Genomic DNA, 22,436 nt, shown 5'->3' on the forward strand with positions numbered 1-22,436 from the left:
AGAGGTTTAACTCACAATCCCTTTTTCTCTCAAACAGAAAACACGCTGTTCCACCTTGTGATGTCATATGGTAATACAGGAAGTGCTCCACTGTGTTTTTAAACACATACACCTTCAGAAGAATCATTTGTATAATTGAAAATCTGGAACTGCCAATCTTTACTGAACAAAAGTTAAAAGGTAGCTGTTAACTTGAAAACTACCACTTCATGACATTATAAGGTAGACAGACTAACAATAAAGGATTACTCAACATGTGTGAATGAAACAAAACAGAACCCCAGGGATGTTTTTGCAGAATTATACATTATAACATGAGTGCATTTTGCGTAATATGGGGCCTTTAAAACAATACATATTCTGGCCCGTTTTACAGCAACTACTTTTAATACACAGAATGAGTCGTGTGTGTATATATGATGCATGTAGCAGTTATGAATATTGCAGTATAGTGACAGTACCTTCCAGGTCACAGATGTTTTGGTAGGAGTCCCAGCGCGTGAGAGGATCTGTGGTGTTGTAGTCAACAATAACATCTGCCCCATTCTGCCACCTGTCGGCACCTGGAGCCAAAAAGCAACATTAGAGTAGCTACTGTATATAGATACACAGGAAGGAGCAAAGGCACTGTAAGCTGGTATTGTTGAGAAAGTAATCGGAGAGTTACAATGGAATTTCAGCCATCTTAAGTATGTTATATTTAGGATTTAAACTGCTTTTGCTGTGGCCAATTTAAATCCAATTTCCATTACAGCTGTGGTAAATAGCAGTGACTGAAATTACTGAGTGGGAGGATGAATAGAGCTAGGAAAATAAATGAAAAAAAGAGCAATGTAAAAGAAAAAAAAAACAGTTTGAGGCACCATTATAAAATTTTGAGCAACATTCAAGCGCAACTGACATGATAGAGGGATTGAAGTATGTCTACATTAAAGGTGCTGTAACTTTTAAAACTTGAATGTTCTGTTTTTCACGTTTTATTCTTAAATTTCCTCACTAACTCATTGTGAAAGCATACTAATTATTGACCAAGACGAGTTTATAGCCAAGTTTTTTAGGCCAGAGTGGAGTTCAGCCGTCATGGTAATACTAACAAACATTAGCATGCCAACAGTGCACTTTGTGGTTCTCAAAGGATAAAGTGCTTTATAATTGGATGCAGGCAACACACAGGGGTCTTATGGCTTTTAATAGGCCACTATAATAAGTTTTCTTAGTAACACAAGTGGCATTAATTTCTCAGCAGATTGGTAGTTAAATTTTTCTTAGCAGCCTCGCATCCTGTTGCTGTGCTCTTGAGCTAGACACTTTTTCAGTCCAAACCACATATGCAATGCAAGGAAAATACTTTCCCTCCCGTGGAGCCAGACCCGAGGCCATGCTGAGTCTTTGCCCAGTCTGTCAGCACACACTTCACACTACATTTACTCGTCTGCTGCATTCCACATCCCCTCTCACCGGGGGAGGGAGGGGGAGGGGTGACATAGGACAGCACCCAGGGGCCAAGGCCAAAACCCGATGTTCCCCCTTTCAATCACCCCAATGTAAGCAAACCTACCTGGGATCCTCTCTGGTCCCTCGGAGAAAACTAGTTCCACTTTACCGTAGTCCGGAAATCTTGGATCTAGAAGACAGATGATGTTTTATAACTGGTAAACTTGCTTAACATTTTGAGCATGTGAACTTTAACTAGCTGTTCAAAGACATGCAAATTAACAAGGGATTCTGATTCAATAGCCACTTGAGAATGAATGTAAGGTTATGCAGATAGTAGTCTGGCTTTGTATGGTCAACTCCAGTGGTTTAGTTGCACCTGTCATAATTCTAAAATTCCAAACTACATTCAAAAAGGAAAATGCTTGATACACAATGTACATTTCTGTAAGACAAATATAACACTTTTTTGACAATAACATGCAACTTTAATATTTCTATGTGGTGCTAACTAGGGGTGAGCATAAATATTGAAATATTGATATATCATATCATTTAATGTGATCGACATCGTGGGCTGCTGTATCGATATATTGCCAAAAGTATTATTTTTCGAATCGATTTGAAATATATCGCATTGAATCAAAAGCACACTGTATCAAAATATGTATAGTATCGTGACCTATGTATTGAGGTATGTATCGTATCGGCAACTTCTTAATGATCCCCAGCCCTAGTGCTAACATAAAATTAAGGCTGGCCCTAATTATAATTCTTTTAAAATTTTTCAGCAAAGGTCCTATACTTTTTTCAGTGTCTACATTTATTTAGTATTTAAATTAGTTTTAGGATCATTTAGTATGTGAGTATCAATTTATTTGACAACCCTACCTAACAAGATGACAAGGACATTAAAAAAGCATTTTATTTCCAATTTTTAAAAAAAATCTCGTTGTTGAGAAATGTGGCAGATCATTATTTTTTTTGTCTTTAACTTTCCATTATTGATTTTTTATGAGTGAAATTTACTGAACTTAATCACCAAATGATAAAATTATAGAACAATGTACTGTTATCCATTAAACTGTGTGTTTAAATCAATCAGTGTTTATATTCAAGGTTTGTAAATGCATTGAATGTCTGAATGGGAGTACCTTTATTAGCGTTCTCCATATCCTCCTTTTCAAACATGAGATTATAACCCTGCACAGCCCCTGTGTGGAACTGTAGTCGGAATATAACCTCACGTTCAGAGGGAATTTCACTTTTGTGGTAGCACTTGATCTGAAAAAGTAAACAATACAGTTATTAATATGCAAATATAATCTATAATAATATTATATAAGTCAAATGTGAGAATGTGTTTTTACCATGATATCGCCTTTTAGAAGCTGAGCCGGTTCTAGGGCAATACAAACTCTATCCCTGTGGCTTGGGCCGATATGACTGGGAACAGAAAGTACACAATTAAATACAGAATGAAATGTGTTGAAGGTACACTGTGTATCTTTTCTAATAGAAGATTGTCTGCTTGTCTCCATGGAAATGCTACTGCTGAAATGTCTCATAGTATGACATTAAATATCCATCTTTGTGGAGTCAAGCATGTGACACTATGGGGACAAGTTACAGGTCAGATCTGTGAATAAGTGCTCTTAAAATGCATGTTTTTCAAGACAATAATCAGTTTAATGCAATACTGTAGAACATTTCAGGCAAAGTAATAACTTCTCCATGGATATAAGCATCTATTTGAGCAAAATGTTAAAATCCCCTGTGATTAAATAAACGCAAGTTAAGTTTAAGGCAATACTCTGGAACATTTCAGGCAAAGCATTAACTTCTCCAAGGATATAAACATGTATTTGAGCAAAATGTTTCTACCCACCGTACAAATATATTATATAATCAGCTCTTGAGGTCAAAATAAGTCTGTTGTCTACATCTAATTATAGCGTTATAGCGTTATATCGTCAGAGAAGTTAGTTGTTGTTAGCATTGTTGTTGCTAGTTGCTGTTAGCATTAGCATGATATCAAAACTCCACTCTGGTCTCTGAAAGTTGTGAAAACAATTTAAAAACTAACCACAGTTAATGATTAGAAATCTCTGAATTTATAAAGTGAGGAATAACTTAACCTGCAAAGCTGTTTTTCATGCAAATTTTGTTAAACTTCAGTCTTAAAAATATACATGAGACATTCACTATTCACAGTGTTTTGAATGGAAATTACTGTAAGCCCCCTTTTACATAATAACTTTTATTTACTTACTAGATTGCAGATGAATAAACTGCCTGCATCCCCTGGTACACTTTGATATATGGTCGACACACTGAAAAGAAAAATAAATACAACTTCACAAATCTTGTATGTGGGAAATTTGCCAATGTTGTAATATTGTGTACACAGCGAGCTAATACAAAAGAGCTCTTGTTTTGAGAACCAACTTGAGAAAATTCTTATTTACTAGCTGTCATGGGTGGGAGTTTCCATAGGTTTTAATGGAAAGCCACAGTGAAGACTTCAGTAGCGTTTATGTAATCCTCCTGTACATGTGTGTGTGAGAGACACAGAGCTAAGATAAGTCCCCATCTTGTTTACTCCTCTGATGTGGTCACGTCTGGCTTCTCAAACAGCGCCAGTCCCAGTATTTTGGCTGCAAACTGTTAGCTGTGTAGTCAACAGAGCTACAGTAAATAGCTACAAGTTTCACCTCCGGCTGCGTCAAAGTTGGGTATTCCATGAAGGATAATGCAATGTAGGAACAGCGGGGAGGCGTTGATCTTCATCGAACCACTCAAGAGGCTGTTGAGTATCCAAACGTATCTGGAGAGGAGGAAAACAATGAATTACATAAAGTCATTTCCAAAGTTCAAAACGGCTACATACATTTTAAAGGGCCCATATAATGTCATTTTCTTATCTACTGCATGTTATAACGTCGTTTCCTCCCCAAAAACATACCCAGAGCTGTGTTTTATTTCATACACATATGTTTAACACACAAATCCTGCATATCTTGGCTAAGCTCTTCTCTCACATGGAAAACACTCGGTTCCATTTTATGTGATCATTCAGGAAGTGCCCCACTGCGTTTTAAAACTCAGTACAGCTTCACTAGAATAATATTTTAGCTCAGGAATTGCCCATCTGTACTGAACTAAAAGCAAAAGGCAGCTGTTGACTTGCAAACTAACACTGCATGACATCACAAGGTGGAACAGAGGATTTTGGAGATATAGACAAATACTAAAGGGTTACTCAAACATGTGTGAATCAAACAAAACACAACTCTAAATAGATTTTCAATGAGGTCATAACATTCTAACATGGCTTAAACTTCACAAGAGTTAATTTTGCATAATATAGGACAAACTTTACTCGAAGTACCACTTAAAAAAAAAAAAAAGATTTCAGAGCACAACCAGATTGAATTGAGGTCTAAAACATTATTCAAAGTCTTAAAACTAGGTCTAGACTAGGCCTGAAATGCATTACTGCTTTACCAGTTTTAAACAAGGACTAATCCACATAAGAACAAGAAGAATTAGCTTGATTCTAATTCAGTAAACATTGTAAGTGCAGAGGAATCCCTGTATACCACCAGAATAAGCCTATATACCACCAATGGTACACACCACAGTTTGAGAACCACCGATAAAGGTCAAACTAGGTAAAATGTTTCAGTTAGTAGTTTAAGAAATCTGTGTGCCATTAAAATGCTTTATTTAAAAAATTTACGTTGTCATCTTACATTTACGTCATTTCAAAATGCCATCACTTGCATCAGTTTTAATCAGCCTACCCTTTCACTGTTTGCTATTGTGAGACTATCTTAAAGCATTAAAGTGATGTTTGGTAATATTAACCCACTACTACCTACAATTACTATAGTATGAGTGTTTATTATAGTATTGTCTTCTGTTCTCACAGTTCTTTTCTAGTTGTTTAACATATGATAAGAACACAACTTGGTTAGGATGTCAATTGTCACCGAGGGGCCTCTTAAGTACTACAATTACCAACAGAAAGTCGGTTAAACACATGTAAACAACATAGAAGCCTTTGTATTGAATCAGGTGTGACACCACAAAAAAAAAAGAACTTGTGAATGGAGGCTACAGTACAGTGGCCCGGTCAAACAACAGCTTACCTAGATAAACAACCAGGGCGTGCGCATGTTTTGGGTGCTTACCGTTTTTGCGAGGGTGTCATCAGCGCCAAGACCTTATCATCGTAGTATTTCCTCATGGCAAAGCGGTCCAACGCCTGGTCAGCACTTCGGAAGAGAGAGAGACAGTGTTAGGGTAATTACTGTAATGTATGTGCATTTAGGGTTAGGTTAAGTTAGGTTAGGTTGCTTTATTTGTACCCATAGGTAAATTTGTTTTGCAGTTTGAGCAGTTGGTCCCACATTTCACATTTTGCTCATTCACGTTATAGACAATAGATGCATATGTAAAATAAAATACAGTGTTACAGTTAAAGGGACTGTACCCTGTGCATGAGATTTTTTTTTTTTTTTTTTTTTTTGAGTCACCATGTCACAATCTGCATGTAGGTCTGCAATATACAGGGCTACATTTAATGTCTAAATCGGCAACTTATGGATACCTTTTTATCGCTGATTCAATGTTTTTCATTGTTTAAAACTTGAATAATGCAGAGAGACACGGTCACTCAATCAACAATAAAATATCCTCATTAATATTCAATAATAATGGTCACATCCACCTTTATTTTGTGATTTACGAATAATTTCTATTGACTTGGGTCACGAAGGTTTGTGACTTTTAAAATATGGGTCCCCAGGAAAAAGTTTGAGAAACACTGAAATAAAGGACTACATTCTTAGCATACGCCATACAACTGTACAACATCTCACTCTCACAACGACCTCTTGTATATAGCCAAAATATTAGATTAGATTAGATTCAACTTTATTGTCATTACACATGTATAAATACAAGGTAACGAAATGTGGTATAGCATCTAATCAGAAGGGCAAGGACCAGTAAGTGATATATACAGTGTGCGCAGTATATACAAATAAACAATACAGTGTAGACTGTAGTGAATATATACAAATAAATATGGCAGTATGAACAGGAAGGAAATAGATATAATATACATATAGGCAGATGTATATTTGCATTGCATCCCTTATTTGACACCAGTGTCTTGCTATTTTTTGCTACTGTTTTGAATTTGCCATTACCATTTATATTTCTAATCTTTGTTATTATAATATATTGTGACATGGGAGCTACTGTATCTAAATAAATTCCCTTGTGGACCAATAAAGTTTATCTAAGTCTAAGTGTGTCATTAGCATGCTAGTTGTCATGTCATCTTTACCATCCATGACCATAACAAAACTCCACTCTGTCCTCTCAAAGCTGTGAAAAGAGTTAATAAACTAATTGTGATGAATAATTAGGATACTGTGAGTGCACAAGGGGAGACCGAAGAAAACTGCCACTTAACCATTTAACTAGTTCTGTTTTTCACGTTTTTTTAAAGACAGTACAAAACAGATACAGCACCTTTAACACCATCTTGAATCGCAACTACATAGACAAGCTCATGCATACAAGAGTGAAAGTAAGTGGGGAGACAAAGGCGTCCAGCGGAGAGGAAGAGAATGCTAGATTTAAGCAAACAGCGATGGGGGTCAGATGGAGGCGGTAGTGTGTGCTCAGCTAGCCTATTCAGACAACCCTAAAACCAACAAGGCCTTTTCATTACGGGTCTGCTGGTCTCTTCCTCCATTCAAAGTTCACCTCATTGTTTTGCTATCTCTTCCCCTACCTCTTGCTTTCACGTTCACCTTCTCGACCCCGTTATTCTCAGCGGGAAAAAGCAACAGGGGAAGTTGGTTGGTTGGTTGGTTAGGCTCGATGTGGCAGAGTGTGTATTGTAAGGGCACAATGATTGCTTTGTGTTGGAGGGATCTACATAGTGGCAACTCACAAGGTCTTCACTCCGAATGTTTGCTACATGTTGTGACTTAAGGGATTAGGAAGGATGCAGTGGACATTTTGTTTGAATGGTGATTGATACTAACATAGCCTAAGGATTTATACTGTGTCTTACAAATAATGTTACAAGTAGAAGAAGATATCCAAAACTATTACTCCTTTGGTTTTCTTTACTTAAAAAAAGCCTGTATCCATTACCCCCATGTATTTGATTAACTTTCCACTGAGTGTATAAAAAAGAATCAAAGTTTAGTTCTTAACTTCCTCCAAAAATGAATCATAACTCAAGATAGTTGGTTGATGGTTACATTATTTGGGTAATATAAAAAAAAAAACTGTTTGAGATATATAGTTAAAGTCCTTCATTACAGTCAAATATTGCAACTAATTTCACTACATACAAAAAAGTAGGCTGTAATGTAGAAGCCTGGCAATTTGAAAAACTCAATATTAATATAATTATGTTAATTCTAATTAGAGATAGACTGATATTTGTACTTTGTGTATCAACTATTGGCGTTAAATTGCCAGCACAGGCTGATATTTTGTTTTAGCTCACCTGCTGCCAAAAGAATTAGTATAAAGCTTTATTTGAACTTTTTACTACAAAAAGACAACTTTACACGTTACTACACAACTCCTTTTGTGGTAAAAAAAAAAAAGGGCTGTGGGGTTTGTGTAAGTTTATAGTAAATTTAAATTACAGAATTTGGAGAAAATAATCAAAATTGATCCTACATATCAGACTAAAATATCTGCAGATGTTATCGGTCATAGGTTTCACTGGACTCTAAACACTCAGTATCAGCATCATTCATTAAAAAAATTAAATAAAATCAATCTCTAATTCTAGCAACTGTTTATGCATTTGATAGCAAAACAATATGGCATGGATACCTTTGCTATTGTGACTTTAAGGCTTTGAAAATCTGCAGCAGCCATATTAAATTAAGTTGAAACACAATGCCCAGAGAATCGGAATAGGTTTTCTCAAAAGATGAATAGAGTCCGTGACACTGACACTGTGGCCAGGAGCGCTTACAGTAAGTCGCATGTTTTCATGTTTATTCATGAAATTCTATACAGGATGATTCATGGCCCATAGTTTGTGGTTTCTCTGGATTTCAAAGGCTCACTCTGAGTCACCTTGACCCAAAATTAAGAGGGGTAAATAAATCTGACGTGGTTACACAATGACTTTGCTTGTGGTCGCTGAAATGAGTCTTCAGAAATGCTGAGGGTTGCTAGGATATTCTTATAAACAAAGTAGTGCTGGGCAGTATGACAACACATTTATCAAAATGTTTTTGCAATTTCCAATTTGATTTTGTTTTGTCTTGCTTAAAAATGGCTTTCGATATTAATTTCCTGAACATAAACAATAAGACTTTTAATCACTGCCAACACAAAACATTTCAATTTCTTCCTCCAAATTTTTAACTCCGCTCAAAACCACATGCTTATAGTGACAGGTGATTGGCTGTAGACCCCTCGATTAAAACTGATCCAAGCATAACACAGACTATTAGAAATGACTAAATATTGTTTTATTGTCAGGGAATCAGGAAGTGTGTGCTTAGCATGCTAGTTGCTGTTAGCATTACTGTGTTATAAAAAGCGCTTATAAACTCATTCCTGTGTAAAATTACGATGCCCAAAATGCATAAGGTAAGTGGACCACTGCAAACCATTTAAACAGAACTAGTGGAGCTTTTTGCAATTTGAAACAGTAAAAATCAGGTACAGAGTCTTTAAAACCCATCATCTCATTTTAGTATCACAAAAACATTGAAAACATTGAAAACATTGTGGTTACCTGGCTGACACATCCGTGAAGTGGACAAATGATGATATGACTACACCAATGCGCCCCTTTCCACCCTGAAGAAGACACAATACCAGGATATGATTCATCTCATATAGAGTTACAGTATCTAAGCCCAGGAAAAATACTTTTGTTATTGCAGAACCTGAATCCTTGTTCTAACTTACCCTGCAATGTATAACCACCACATGGAGAGGGTCTGCATTCAGCCAGCCCTCCATGGCCTTGCAGATGGTACAGATCTTGTCCAGAGGTGGAGCGTGTTGATCTGGCCAACCAGTGTCTAGTGTCTTAAAGATAAAAAAAAAGAAAAGAAAAAAAATATTAAATGATGTTGTAAATAAGCAAATAAAAAGAAAAAAAAGAAAGAAAATGTTTGTTTAGTTTTGTCAAATGAATATGAACTTTTGGATGGATATTAAACACTGCACCAAAATGTAACATTCACTATAAATTGTAAAACTGATATATGTATATGTATATGTTCTTTTATATTTTACAAAGCACTTATAACAACAAATCAATTGATGATAATGTAGAAATAATAATAATTCAACATATCTCAGCATATTCAATTAGCGGTTTTACCATTTTACATACCTTGGGGTTCATTCTGGACAGATCACTCCTCCTCTCTGATAGGTTGATAATCTAACAGAAACACAGATGTTAAGTTTTGCCTTTAGCTGCACATTTATCATAATCAAACGACTTTCAACAGATAAAGATCTCCATTTGAAATTCCCTGAAAACTACCCCATGACCCTCTGAGTTCTGACAGTGAGTGCAGTTTGGGTTGGACACTGACCAGGTAATTATCGGCGTGTTTGGACTTGAGCATCCGGGTGACATCTTTGAGGTTGTGGGCGTAGATTTCCTCAGAGCACCCTCTCGGGAAGGACACGGCGATGATCCTCTCTGTGATATAAGTCAGGTCAAGTTCGTATCCCTCCTCCATCTTGACTCTGGGTCAGGCCTGTCAAATAGAGCCAAACACAGACAAAGATGTGGTTCACTTCAGTGGGAGCATTCACACGATTTTCAACACATTCGAGTCAATATTTGCTGGTCAAAGTCTGCATTGCATTACTGTTGAAGTTTCCTACAGATATCTTTAGAGTAAGTAGGACAACATAGGACAGTGGAGTGCCTTGTTTGCAAAGTGGACTGTTACCATGTATGTGCTTAGTATGAGTCATCTAAGATAGCGGGAAAGAAAAAAAAATAAATCTGTGCCTATAACAAATGATGTGCAGTTTTGTGCAGTAAAAGAGATTATAAAAGAGAATAAAAAAGTATAAGAGATTTGTAGGTTTAAGGCTCACCATGTAATTTTTAGCCAAAATGTAGACAGAAAAATTATGTTTTTTATATTTGGGATTTTTTTTATTGTACTGAAAATCTCTAAAAATATGCATCCTCACTTTGAGTGGACTTGCATTCTCCACAAACCTGACTCTTGGATCGCGTTCACCTGCTTGTTTCCATGGAAATAGTGTTGCGTTGGCTATAGAACTTCAAAGCATCTATCTTCATGGACAGTTTCAGCTTTCATGGAATCATGCAGGCGCTGTGCCATTGCCATAAAGTTACACAATGTTACTTTAATGGATATAAGAAGTTATAATTGTCCAAGAACTAGAAGGTGCCTAAGTAATAGACCATGTATTAAAAAGAGACTGAAATCTTTAAAAATGTGCAATAAATAAATAGAAACTATTTCCGATAATTTGTGACTTTGTCCATACATGTTTTAAATCCTAAACCTATTCAACCTGCGTATGATTCACCTTTTCTGTAAATGACAAAAACACTTCATGAGTGAAGGGTTAATCCATCAGCGAACTCGTGAAAAACAATCCGGTTCAAACCAGTAGCTGGAACGCCCACAGTGTTGGCATAGTCCTGAACTTGGTGAAGCCCAGAGAGCCAGTGTCTATCCAGGCCACAATACCACACCCACAGGCACGCACAACCCCTTCAGTCTTATCTAGTCATCTTTGGCTGACCTCTGCACTCAACTAATGCGCCTGGGCAAAACAACATGAGCTGTAATTACATGTGATTTAACAGAGAAAAACTGAGACATCGTAAGTTTCAAGTTTCTATTACAATTCTAGTGATGTGTCAGTGAAATGAATGGTTTGGAAAGTTTGGCAGGACTTGGTTATTCTGGATTCTGGATTAGGCAGATGGAAGGAAATGTTCACTGCTGTTATTATAAAATGAGTGGAGTGGGTGAAGACAGCTCACAGTTATAAGTCACTACATGGGTGTTTTCTAGTGTTATGAAACCACGTGTAATAAAATATTTTAGGACATGTGGGAAACTCCTACCAGTACAAGTATATGCAATTCATTTTTGGAGCCTATTTTCTGTACAGTTCACCACTTGCTTTTTTCTTCATGAATATGTCAGATCTGTGGAGAGGCAACCCTGCTTACAGTAAGAATGCGTATTTTGGAAGGTATTTTACCAATAAAAACATGTAGCTATGTATGCCATACTGTGAAACATTTCATTCAAAGCAATAATATCTCCATGGAGAGGAGCAGGTCATCTAAAGGTCAATTAAGAGAAACGTTCTATTGATTAAATTACTGTTTATCAATCCAGGCTTGGGACTGGCCCAGCATAGAACTAGAAAAGCACTCAGAGAGCGCAGACCTCCGCCAAGGACTACCCCCATTTTTATATAAATTGCGATAAAATCAGTCTTCTGGATCAGATCTGGATCAGCCTTTGGAATATGAAAGAGGATCCGATTGTCCATCCCTGAGTCAAATTTCATGGGGTTTGGTCAATGATTAACCGATATATTGAGAAACAAAATTTTTGGCCCCATTTACCACAATGTTAACTAAAATTTCAAAGTGATCCAGAATCCAGGATTTCTTCCGGATCACCCCCAAAATGAAATCAGTTCTTCCTTTTCCAACAAATCCTGAAAATGTCATCAAAATCGGTCCATAACTTTTTGAGTTATGTTGCTAAAAGACAAACAAACAAACAAACAGACAAACGCCGGCAAAAACATAACCTCCTTGGCGGAGGTAATAAAACACCATTATGCCAAGTAAATTTGCACTGCATAGTTATACTGCTGTTGGTGTGTCTTTTGGCAACACTTCACCCACATTGCCAGCATTCATTTGTGTCTGCATGGTAGCTGGTGGTACTAAAATTAGTAGCATGACATTAATCAAGTAATGTAATACTAAGGAGTGGATGAAATTCAGTTTTAAAACTTAAAAATTATGCAAAAAGGACGCTTGTGGATCTAGTAACAATACTGAATCGGTGCAGTAAATATTTTAATAAACAGACTGCAAAACGGTGTATCTTTGCATATTAAGCGATTACATAAATGACTTTAAAGGTGCATTGTGTAACTTTTCTGGTGGAGGATCCGTCATCTGCTTGTTTCTATGCACATTGCTTTGCCTAGAATGTTCCTCAGTATGACATTAAATAGCTCTAGCTCTACCTTATATTTATTCAATTACAGTTTGTTGTTTTATAGCTCAAAAGTACTGCCATTCTTATTGTGAGCAGGGTTGCCTCTCCTCAGATCTGATCTGTAACTCGGTCTGATTTGGTCTCCACAAAGATTGAACGGTTTAATATCATACTGTGAAACATTCCAGACAACACAATAACATCTCCATGGAGAAGACCATTTGACGGACCCTCCATGCACCTTTAACCAACACATTCCAGCTGCTACCAGAGATACTGTATCACCTCCCTCCTCCTCCTGAATAACCCTGATTGTTTGTTGTGATTAAACACTCCTCAGTTAAGAATGTCTGTGTCAATTAAGAGAAGGATAACTGCAGGCTATGAACCCAGCACTTCAGAAGGAGAAAGACCTACAGCCATAAAAGTGGAAGCAATCAGAAAACTATCCTAGTGAGCAGAGCGGGGGTGGTCTTGGGGGTCTGTTGAAACTAATAGTGGGTTTAGTCAATTTCCCTGGAAAGACAGACGAGAAGAAACACATGACTAATGGGGAATTAATGAACAGGTTGGCCAGTGCTTGATAGCCTAGTGCAGCCTAGAGTGTATCTCCAGGCTAGAGGCAGTGGCATGAAGAACGAGCTTTGTTGATGTTGTGGAAGTGTCAGAGTACTGTGCAAACTCATTATTAAAAGGGAGGGAGCTTAACATTTGACCCCTGAGCGACCTGGAGGTGTTAATCAATTTCCCACCTCTGGAATTCAGTGAGCTGGGGTTCAGGGGCTGCCAAAGGGGGTCTGAGTTTGGAAAGCCACTGTATGAAATGAAGCTCCACTCTGCTCTAGCTCCACAATATCCCATTTGGTGTCAAAAACTAAATTTTAACAGATGAAAACAAAGTATTAATTCACAACAACTAAAGGTCCTATATTATGCAAAATAGACTTGAGCTTTAACCCAAATTAGAATGTTGTTATCTCATCAAAAACATACCTGGAGTTGTGTTTTGTTTCATTCATATTTCATTGTTTGAGTAGCCCTTTATAATTAATCTGTCTACATCTCCAGTGCTCAAAATGCTCTGTTGCACCTTGTGATGTCATGTAGGGGCAGTTTTCAAGTTGCCAGCAACCTTTTACTTATTCTTCAGTAGAGATTGGCATTTCCAGGACTGAAATCATCCAAATGATTCTAGTGAAAGTTTAAAAACACATTGCAACACTTCCTGTATTACCACATGACATGACAAGGTGGAACTGAGTGTTTTCCATTTGAAAGAAGAATTCAGTCTAAATATCCAGGATTTGTGAGTTAAACGTGTGACTGAAACAAAGCACAACTCCAGGATGTTTTGAAGAGGAAACAACATTATAACATAGATTGGAAAATAGTGTAACATGGGCCGTTTAAGATTTGGACCAAGTTTGAAAATCAAGTAGTCCATTACTTCACCCAGAAGGGGAGGTAGAGCTTCAGTTAGCCTATTTAGAGTCAGACCTATGGCTACACTAGCAACTATAAATACAGTGATTGTAGTATGGATGTTCTGTACAATACTTTTTGAATACAGACTTTCTTTGTATTCTCATTTGTATGACCACAAAGAAGAAATGTGTTTGTATTTGTAATTGAATTTAATGCCACGTGGATAAAGTTAAACCAATCTCATTCTCATATGTGGCCAATTTGTAACTTTAAGATGTTGCACAAAACAGTCGCTTTTGTCTTGGAAACAAACAGTTTAAACCATGTTAAAACAATAGCTTTGATTTAACAAGGCCTATCCCGTCTCGATGAACCACCCGCAGCTCATATGGTTAAAGTTAAAGTTGCATAACGCAGCTGACTTTGTTGTTGTATGTAGTGGAAGAGTAAAAGTAGTTATAATACATCAAATTGGTAATTAAAAATAATTGAGGAGTATACTATAAGTATTTTTAGCACTGCGGTAACCAACAAGCTTCTAGCTCCTTCGGAGTACCTCTCACTTCTCCCAAAATGAGCGGCCTGCCCCAGCACGCACAAAAGATAATTGGCCTTTAATTTGCACCGACTTCTGCTTTTGTTCCTGGTTCGAGACAGGACTTACTAAGACGTCGTGAGCAGTGCCACCAATCCCAAATCCCCATAGCCCACCCATGGCACATGTAGAGTGGGGGCTGGCGTGGTGGGTACGTTAGGCCAAATGTGGTTGCCAAGTCCATTAGGAACAAGCGGGGACAGGTTTGTGGAGGTTGGGGGATTACAGCTATACGAGCCCTGCAGGTAGAGGGCTTCACGGATGAGCCACGTTCACACTTGTAAGGCCGCTACACTGTGCGCCCACTTCAAATGCCTGATGTTAAATTAGCCAGAACAATATCTGTACAAAAGCTAATCAGCCATTACTGTGAAGAGATGTCGAAGATTTAGGCAAGATTGGACAAGAACTATTTTTTAAGACTCACTTTTTTTTTTTTTAGTTTATATTGTTTTCTTTTTGAATGCTTTTTTTGGTGGTGGTGCAAGATGATATATAAAATCGTTATCTTTCCATTTGTTAAAATTTAAAACAGGATGAGCTAGTCATCCATTCCTATAAAGAGTCATGAAAGATTTAGGCAAGATTGGGCAAGAACATTTCAGACTCAATTTTTCACCGTATGTTTATATTGCTTTCATTTTGGATGTTTTTTTTTTGTTTTGTTTTTTAGTGGTGCACGCTGAAAATACAAAATCTCTCTTTCTTTTTTGTTAAAACGTAGAATAGATTAGATATAGCGTACTGAATTGTGGCTGATTTCATTTGAGTATGTTCAAAATGGTGGCATACTATTATGATCAATCCATTCTGTAAATTTTCATCCACTTGAAAATAAAATTGAGTAATATATCCTACTTCAGTTGCTTATGTAACTAGACATTAGTCATCAGATTATATCATACACTATACAATTTGTGGTATTTTGTGTCTATCGCTAATTTCTCCATAACATAGCCTATAATTAAGTCTATGGCATAATTCATAACCACTGCATATACCAAAACGTTGCACCACTGATGCTTCTCGCTTCTATTTTTGTAGCCCCACCCTCCTCCACCTGGCCCTAGCTGCTGGAATCTTCCATTAAACGCACGCAGGTGGAGATGAAAGCGGGAGGAGGTACCGCAACGGAGGTGCACGGTCTGGAAAAAGATAAAGAGCCTGGAAATCGAAAAACGCTGAAGGGTTAAGTCCTGGCCTAATCATGTCAGCGGTGATCTCATTGTTTTCATTTTCGGAGCCCATTGTGGTTGGAGTAGTTGGCAAAACCCTGCATTCTTCTCTTTCATAAATAATAAAGTTCTCCCCAGTTTTGGACACGCCACGGCAACCAAAACTATCCTTGTGGGGGTTTGTTTGTGTGTGTGGATGGGAACGTTGCTACATGTTCACAACTGTATTTTCCATTCGTCAATTTGGGTTGGCCATCATCGCACTGATTGCTTTTACATACTAGTGGAAACCTTCAAAGAAGAAATTAGAAGAATCATTTTGGTAATTGGTTTAATTAGCTGTCAGGAATTTGATCGCAATGTGCCTCAGAGTCCACATAATTAAAGGGAATATATTACGCTATCTTCTGCTCTATGTTACAATGTTCTTTTCTTGTCAAAAACATACCTGGAGTTATGTTTTGTTTCATTCACACATGTTTACAAGAACTGTTCCAAGGTGTTTTTAAACTCCACACACCTTCACTGGAATCATGTGGAAGATTTCAGCCCCGGAATTGCCAATCTCTCCTGAACCAAAGGTAAAAGGTACCTACTAACTACCGCTTCATGACATCACAAGGTGGAACAGAGCACTTTGAACTTTGGAGATGTAGACAAACTAATAAACGTTTACTCAAACATGTGTGAATGAAACTCCAGGTATGTTTTTGATGAGGTAAAAACATTATAACACAGCTAAAAGCTCACAAGAGTCACTTTTGCGTAATATAGGACCTTTAAACTGGGGACAATGAAAGTCCAGAATTCATGATATTGTTTTATTGCAGCCTATTTTGATTTCATACCATAATTATAGGTTCCAAATGACACTTATATTAGTAACAACACTAAAATGGTGCATATGAAAACAATATATCTATTCCTGCCATGTTTATATTGCAAAACTCATAGCAAAATTGCACCTAAATTGGTTTTAGGCTGTAACTTTTGAGTTTATGAATGATATGCTATGGCAACAACCACCAGTCTGTGACAGCTGGGATATGTTTATTGCCCATCAAAGTTTAATTGCGTGTCTGAAATGAACGTAGCTATGCCAACATACTGTATACTGAAGTAGAACAAGAAATACGCTGCAATATAATACCACTATAGGCCCATTTTACATGTCAAAGTAAATTTCTATATCTGGTACAAAATTCCGTTCAGCTCCAGTTAAGATTATGGCTTAAGTCACTGTGGGGTGATAAAGGCCAACCAACCCAGTGTGTGCAGACTTGAATGTGATGCCAATGGAAAGATCTGGTTCCATAATAATGTGTCTTTTTGGATATTAAATATATTCTGGAAGTACTTTTATTCCTGTGGTTAGAAACCCGGATAGTTCTCTCAGTGGGTAGGTTTCCTGGAGGCTCAAGTTGGCTTGGTTGACCTAGAAAGCATGTATAGTAGGCCAGTAGTAGGCTTCCAGTCAGGTACTCCTGAAAAATTCTCAGTTTAAAGGGTCCATATTATCCTATGTTTAATCTACTGTATGTTATATTGTTGTTTCCTCATCACAAGCAAACAGCCATGCAAATTTAGAGCTGTTCTCTCAAACAGGAAAGACCCTTTTCCACCTTGTGATGTCATGTGGTAATACAGGAAGTGCTCCACTGTGTAATAATAAAGGGTTACTCAAACATGTGTGAATGAAACAAAACACTACTACAAAACACTATTTTTGAGGAGGTAACATTATAAAATGGCTTAAAACTGACAAGAGTCACTTTTGCGTCATCTGGGACATTTACAATAAGAATAATTTGATGTAGCCAGATTTAAAACGATCTTATCTATACAACTAAAACTAATACCAAACCTAGATAGTAATTAGAAAAGTATCAATACAAGGACAAAATGTGACCTATCCTGAAAAGTTTTAGAATTGTCTTCATTTATATCAGAACCATAGAGAGAACATGATGATAATACTAAAGAAAGTGCTATTGTTCTGTGTTGAAAAAACATTCTATTGTCTGAAAAAGGAGTGTTTATTATCACTGTGGTATCGAAATTAGTTTTGAGTTTTCACAACTATAATATACTAGCCTGATTCATCAGCCGTTTTTTCTTCATAGAAACCGTGATCTGACCTCACAGCGTTAGAATTCGTTCACTCGACGGTATGCCGGTACTTTTTTTCATTTAACCAATCGCTGCTATTTGGTCATGTCGTGATGTAATGCGCTGCTAACAGGACTAACTAGTATATTAAGCTTTTCCCAAATCCTGTAGGAAGAAGGGCAATTTCCCCTTGATAAAATTCAGGGAACATTCTCTTTGTTCCGGCTTTAAATCCTCGATCTCGGAAATTGTTGCCAACACAGAAAGTATGGCTCTTCATTGATTGGCTGGTGCCGGAACTCACGCTTCCAGGGTTTTTGCGAACCATCTAGTGTATTCCGATTCCTGACCTAGTTGCTGGGGAGAAATTAAATTGAGCAGAGGCAGTAGGTTGCGCCAGCCTGGCTAATAATATACACAGGTTTGGCTCAAATCTAGTAAATGTTTAGTTTTATTCTTTTAACAGTCTGAAATAGTACTATTTGGTGGCTAGTACTAGTCACACACTACACATCAACAAGTTTGCAAGTTTGATTTTGTGTCCCATTACCCCACCAACCTACAACAGACACCTTCATCCCCCAGCTAGCTACTCCTAAAATCTGGAGAGGCCAAACCAAGCTCTGCAATGCGGCTTCAGCCATTAGGTGAAAGACGGGTCAAACAAGCCACAGTGCATCCAAACCTACCCTTAACCTTCTTCTAAACTGTTTGCCTGTGAACCTGAGAAACGCCTTGAGTGCCATAAATTCTCCAGGAAGTCCAGAGATAGCTTCGCGTCTGGAAAACACTAGTCCAGTTGGTATTTCGCTTTCACGAAACGGCCTTGTAATCACGGAGATACCATCGGTGCGGCTGGCTGTCCCAAATTGCTGTTTCAAATTACTGCTCAGTTTTGGCAATAGTGCGAGGCTCATACTGGAGTGGGATAGCATGTCCACGGTGACATAACAGGGTCCGGTTTAAGGGCCTGCAGGGGGGACAACAAGGCCACAGTTTGTTCTAGTCCTTTCCTGTCTGGGGCACCATGTGTTTACGCTGTGGCTTTGACACCCATTCACTGCACAAGAGCTGAAATAAACAAAACCAGAAGTTCTATAGAAAAGACCATAGAAGAGAAGCGGAGATGTAATACCTTTATAATACAACTGATAAGGATTGTGAAAAATTAGAAGGTGCGCTATGTAACTTTTCTGGTAGATGGTCCTTTCTCCAATGCTTTTCTGAAAACTTTTCTTTCTTGTATTTATTCAATTACAGGAGTTAAACAGTAACCTAGAACAACATGCATTCTTACTGGGACTGGGGTCGCACTTTGGGTTGTGTTGGTGGTGTTGCTTGCTTGTTTTGGTAATTATTCTTTTCTATCCTATACTGGACTGGATTGCTTTGGTGTTTGCTAGCCTTTGAGCTTGTTATATCTAATCTTGTAAATTTAACTGCTTTGACTTCCTTTCTTTCTATGTGTTCATCTCTGGATAATGGTTTACACATGTTAGCCCAATGGGACACGTTCAACTGTACATACTTCCTGTCTCGGCCTGAAAACAGTGGTTCCCAAAATATGGATCAAGACCAAAAATGCTACTTTGTCTTTCTAAATTTCTATGTTGACTTCCAGAATCGATCCTGAGCCAAGTAGCGATTTCCGAACAGCGATGATGATGAAAATTTCAGTGTTGATTAACTTTTGGATCATTCAAGTTTCCAATGAATCTAAAATGTCATCTCAGCCTTCTTTGTTTACAACTTAACTTTTCCGGTATTTTACTGCCCTGACTGAACTTTTGGAGATGTGTAGTGGCAAAAATTTCAAAGACAGTATGTTTTGCATTAATAGTAAAATAAATTATAAAAATAAAATGGTTTCTACACACAATTGCACTCTGTTTTGTATGAGGTGGAAGTATAGATATAAATCAATATTACACTAAAGAAGAAACATCGCTCTGTAAGAATTATTCACAATTACTGACACCATAAGCAAACTACAGGGAAAAATCTCCATTCTTCTAGTATGTGACCATGATAACATAATGTTACAGTGACAAAAGTAAATAAAAAAGAACTTGCTTCTAATTCCTTCAATATTTTAGTACAATAATTACAATTGTACTGTGACCTGAGTAGTCATCATTATCTATTAACCAAATAACGTTCACATCTTTAGTTGGAATATTAGATTGATAGATTAGAACAAGTGTGGCCATGCGATGGGTTTGTTGTTCATTGGGAAGTAGGCCATAAAATCCATCCAACAGAAAAACCAATTAAAGAGCACTGCATTTCTTACAGTACACCACACCTGCCCACCTGTCCAAACCTCTTTATCACTACCTCCATTCATGCGTTGTTCCACCTGCCTCTGTGATATCCTATCAGTGAAGAAGCCCTTTGAATCAGCAGACACTCCACATCGAGCTCGCATTAAGGCGTAGATACAGTTCTGACCTCTTTACACCAACAAAGCCCTAATTGCAAGTTTTGGACTGTTTTCCTAACTTTCCAAGCCTGTAATTACAGCCAATCTTGAAAGCCACCACTCTGCAAAATGTTCAACCTGCATGGCTAGTGTTGCTTGAAAGAGAAGATGGAAGAGGGTGTAAATTCAGGTGGGTGTTTTGTTTTTTTTTTGTTTTTTTTTTAAGTGGAACTGTGTAACCCCTAACCCTAACCCTAACCCTAACTTCTGTTGGTACCTTCTTTTCTCCATGTAGATATTATTGCTTTGCCCAGAATGTTCCACAATGCGCCGTCAGTTTATTTATCTTGCATTTATTTAATTACTAACACTGAACAATAGTTTTAAGAACATGTATTGTTAATGTGACTGTGAATGGGCTTGCCTTTCCACAGATCTGGTTTGTCACTTGGCCTAGTGATGCTTTTAATGTCAGAGACTTAAGACAAAATTAACTGATCCACAAGGGAAATAATTATGACAGTGGCTCACACATCAAAATATAATATAATAAAGTGCAACAATATAAATGGTAATAACAGATAGGTAGGTAAGATAGGTCAGTTTAAAGCCATATGGTGGAACATTCTAGACTAATTAATAACATTGGCATGGAGACAAGCAGGTACAAGCACCACAAAGTTACATAGTGCACCTTTAACGTAGAAATGAACGGAAGGAAGACCTGTTCAGGTAACTGTGATGTAAAGCCACTTGTACATGTCATCAACAATGGCTGCCTAAAAAGCAAGAAAGCACAGCCCCAGGGCCAGAAATACCACACACCAGCTGCGCCAAGAAAACCGCCTGTATCCCTTTGCTCTGTTTGCCTGTCTCCACATTTTATCCATCTCCAAACAAGCAACGTTTCTTTTGGATGTCCACAAACCAGAACCAAGACATTCCCAAAGAGTGGCTGCTCCATATGTTTCACATTAAAAAGCTCCCCAGAACTCCAAAGCCCACAAAAGCTACGTATACCCCCAAATTATAGTCACAACATAACTGAAGTAAGGCATTTTAAAGTTAAGAAAGCAGGTCAGATTGGAGTAACTCAAGCTTCTTACAATGATACTCTTGTAGCATTCAGAAATACCAGATCACTGCTAGGGGCTGCTTCAATGACTATGTTCTCTGTCTGTGAACTGCTGGCACAACAGTAAAGCTGTCTTGACTTCTCACACACACACTCCTGGTTTAAAAAGGACTACGTGCCAAGGTAAACACACAGGGCAATGCCACACACTATGCCCTTTGGTTTAATGAGCAATGAAATGAGATTGGGGCTGACGCAGAAGGTTTGATTTCCGTGCGTAAAGGTAACTTTGTAATCCACGTCGTGCGTAAATATAGGAAAAAGAACGCGTGGTTTAACTCCGATAGTCGCCTACCTTATAACTGTGAGACAGTATTCCGTTTCGTAAGAGTTGAATGGAATAGATGGAAGCAAAGTCCTCAGCCGTTCATTGTAGTATGCTGGAATGCTCGCCTCCTTGTTATCTAACTTCTTCCCGTTTGGTCCAAAGATGAGAGGCGTCGCTGCTACTACAGCTTGTCCCACCACTCCTAACTTTCAAAAACAAAGTTAATTGCTTTCTTGGAAGTGTTGCTGTTGTCTGTGCGTTTACTGCTCTATCTACCCGCGCACTTCCTTCAGTCCGAGCCGCTGCTGTAGCCACCACAAGTCCTGGCATGGGATACTCCTCCTCCCACTGCGCCGCCGGGGCTGGCTGTCTCCCATGGTCCCTCCCCCTTCCATCCATTGGACTTACCTCCCCGCTGCTGCTGCCCGCCCGGCCTTTTCTCTCCCCATCGCTCGCCATTTGTTCTCACCCTTTATCCTTATCACGTAGACGGGACTTCCTGCAGTCGCCACCTTTTGGACCCCCTCAAATTGGAGTAAATCCTCGTAAATCTGCTGTAGTATTATGGTCACTTCATAGTAAAAGTAGTAAGATTCTTCTCAAATG

At 38.0% G+C, this 22,436-nt stretch overlaps 1 protein-coding gene across 2 annotated transcripts in view; it reads right to left on the minus strand.

Moving 5' to 3' along the window:
• The window catches only part of LOC110159466 (tensin-3), a 45,402-nt gene extending 23,252 nt beyond the window's left edge, over nt 1-22,150 (minus strand). Inside the window, exons 1-13 of one of the 2 annotated variants that reach the window (XM_055151711.1) lie at nt 22,107-22,150; nt 21,858-22,036; nt 10,050-10,217; nt 9,842-9,892; nt 9,409-9,531; nt 9,233-9,297; nt 5,631-5,714; nt 4,149-4,261; nt 3,707-3,767; nt 2,805-2,880; nt 2,589-2,718; nt 1,559-1,624; nt 462-563 (exon numbers count right to left, since the gene is read on the minus strand). In XM_055151711.1, the coding sequence (XP_055007686.1) occupies nt 462-563; nt 1,559-1,624; nt 2,589-2,718; nt 2,805-2,880; nt 3,707-3,767; nt 4,149-4,261; nt 5,631-5,714; nt 9,233-9,297; nt 9,409-9,531; nt 9,842-9,892; nt 10,050-10,199 (1,021 nt within the window). In that variant the 5' untranslated portion in view covers nt 10,200-10,217; nt 21,858-22,036; nt 22,107-22,150. Of the gene's footprint in view, nt 1-461; nt 564-1,558; nt 1,625-2,588; nt 2,719-2,804; nt 2,881-3,706; nt 3,768-4,148; nt 4,262-5,630; nt 5,715-9,232; nt 9,298-9,408; nt 9,532-9,841; nt 9,893-10,049; nt 10,218-21,857 lie in introns of both variants that reach the window. The other variant, XM_055151710.1, reaches the window with a different exon arrangement.
• Between the last annotated feature and the right edge of the window lie 286 nt (nt 22,151-22,436).

Source organism: Boleophthalmus pectinirostris, unplaced genomic scaffold (genome assembly GCF_026225935.1).
Source record: "Boleophthalmus pectinirostris isolate CB_2022bp ecotype Guang Dong unplaced genomic scaffold, ASM2622593v1 HiC_scaffold_16, whole genome shotgun sequence".
Lineage (NCBI taxonomy): Eukaryota > Metazoa > Chordata > Actinopteri > Gobiiformes > Gobiidae > Boleophthalmus > Boleophthalmus pectinirostris.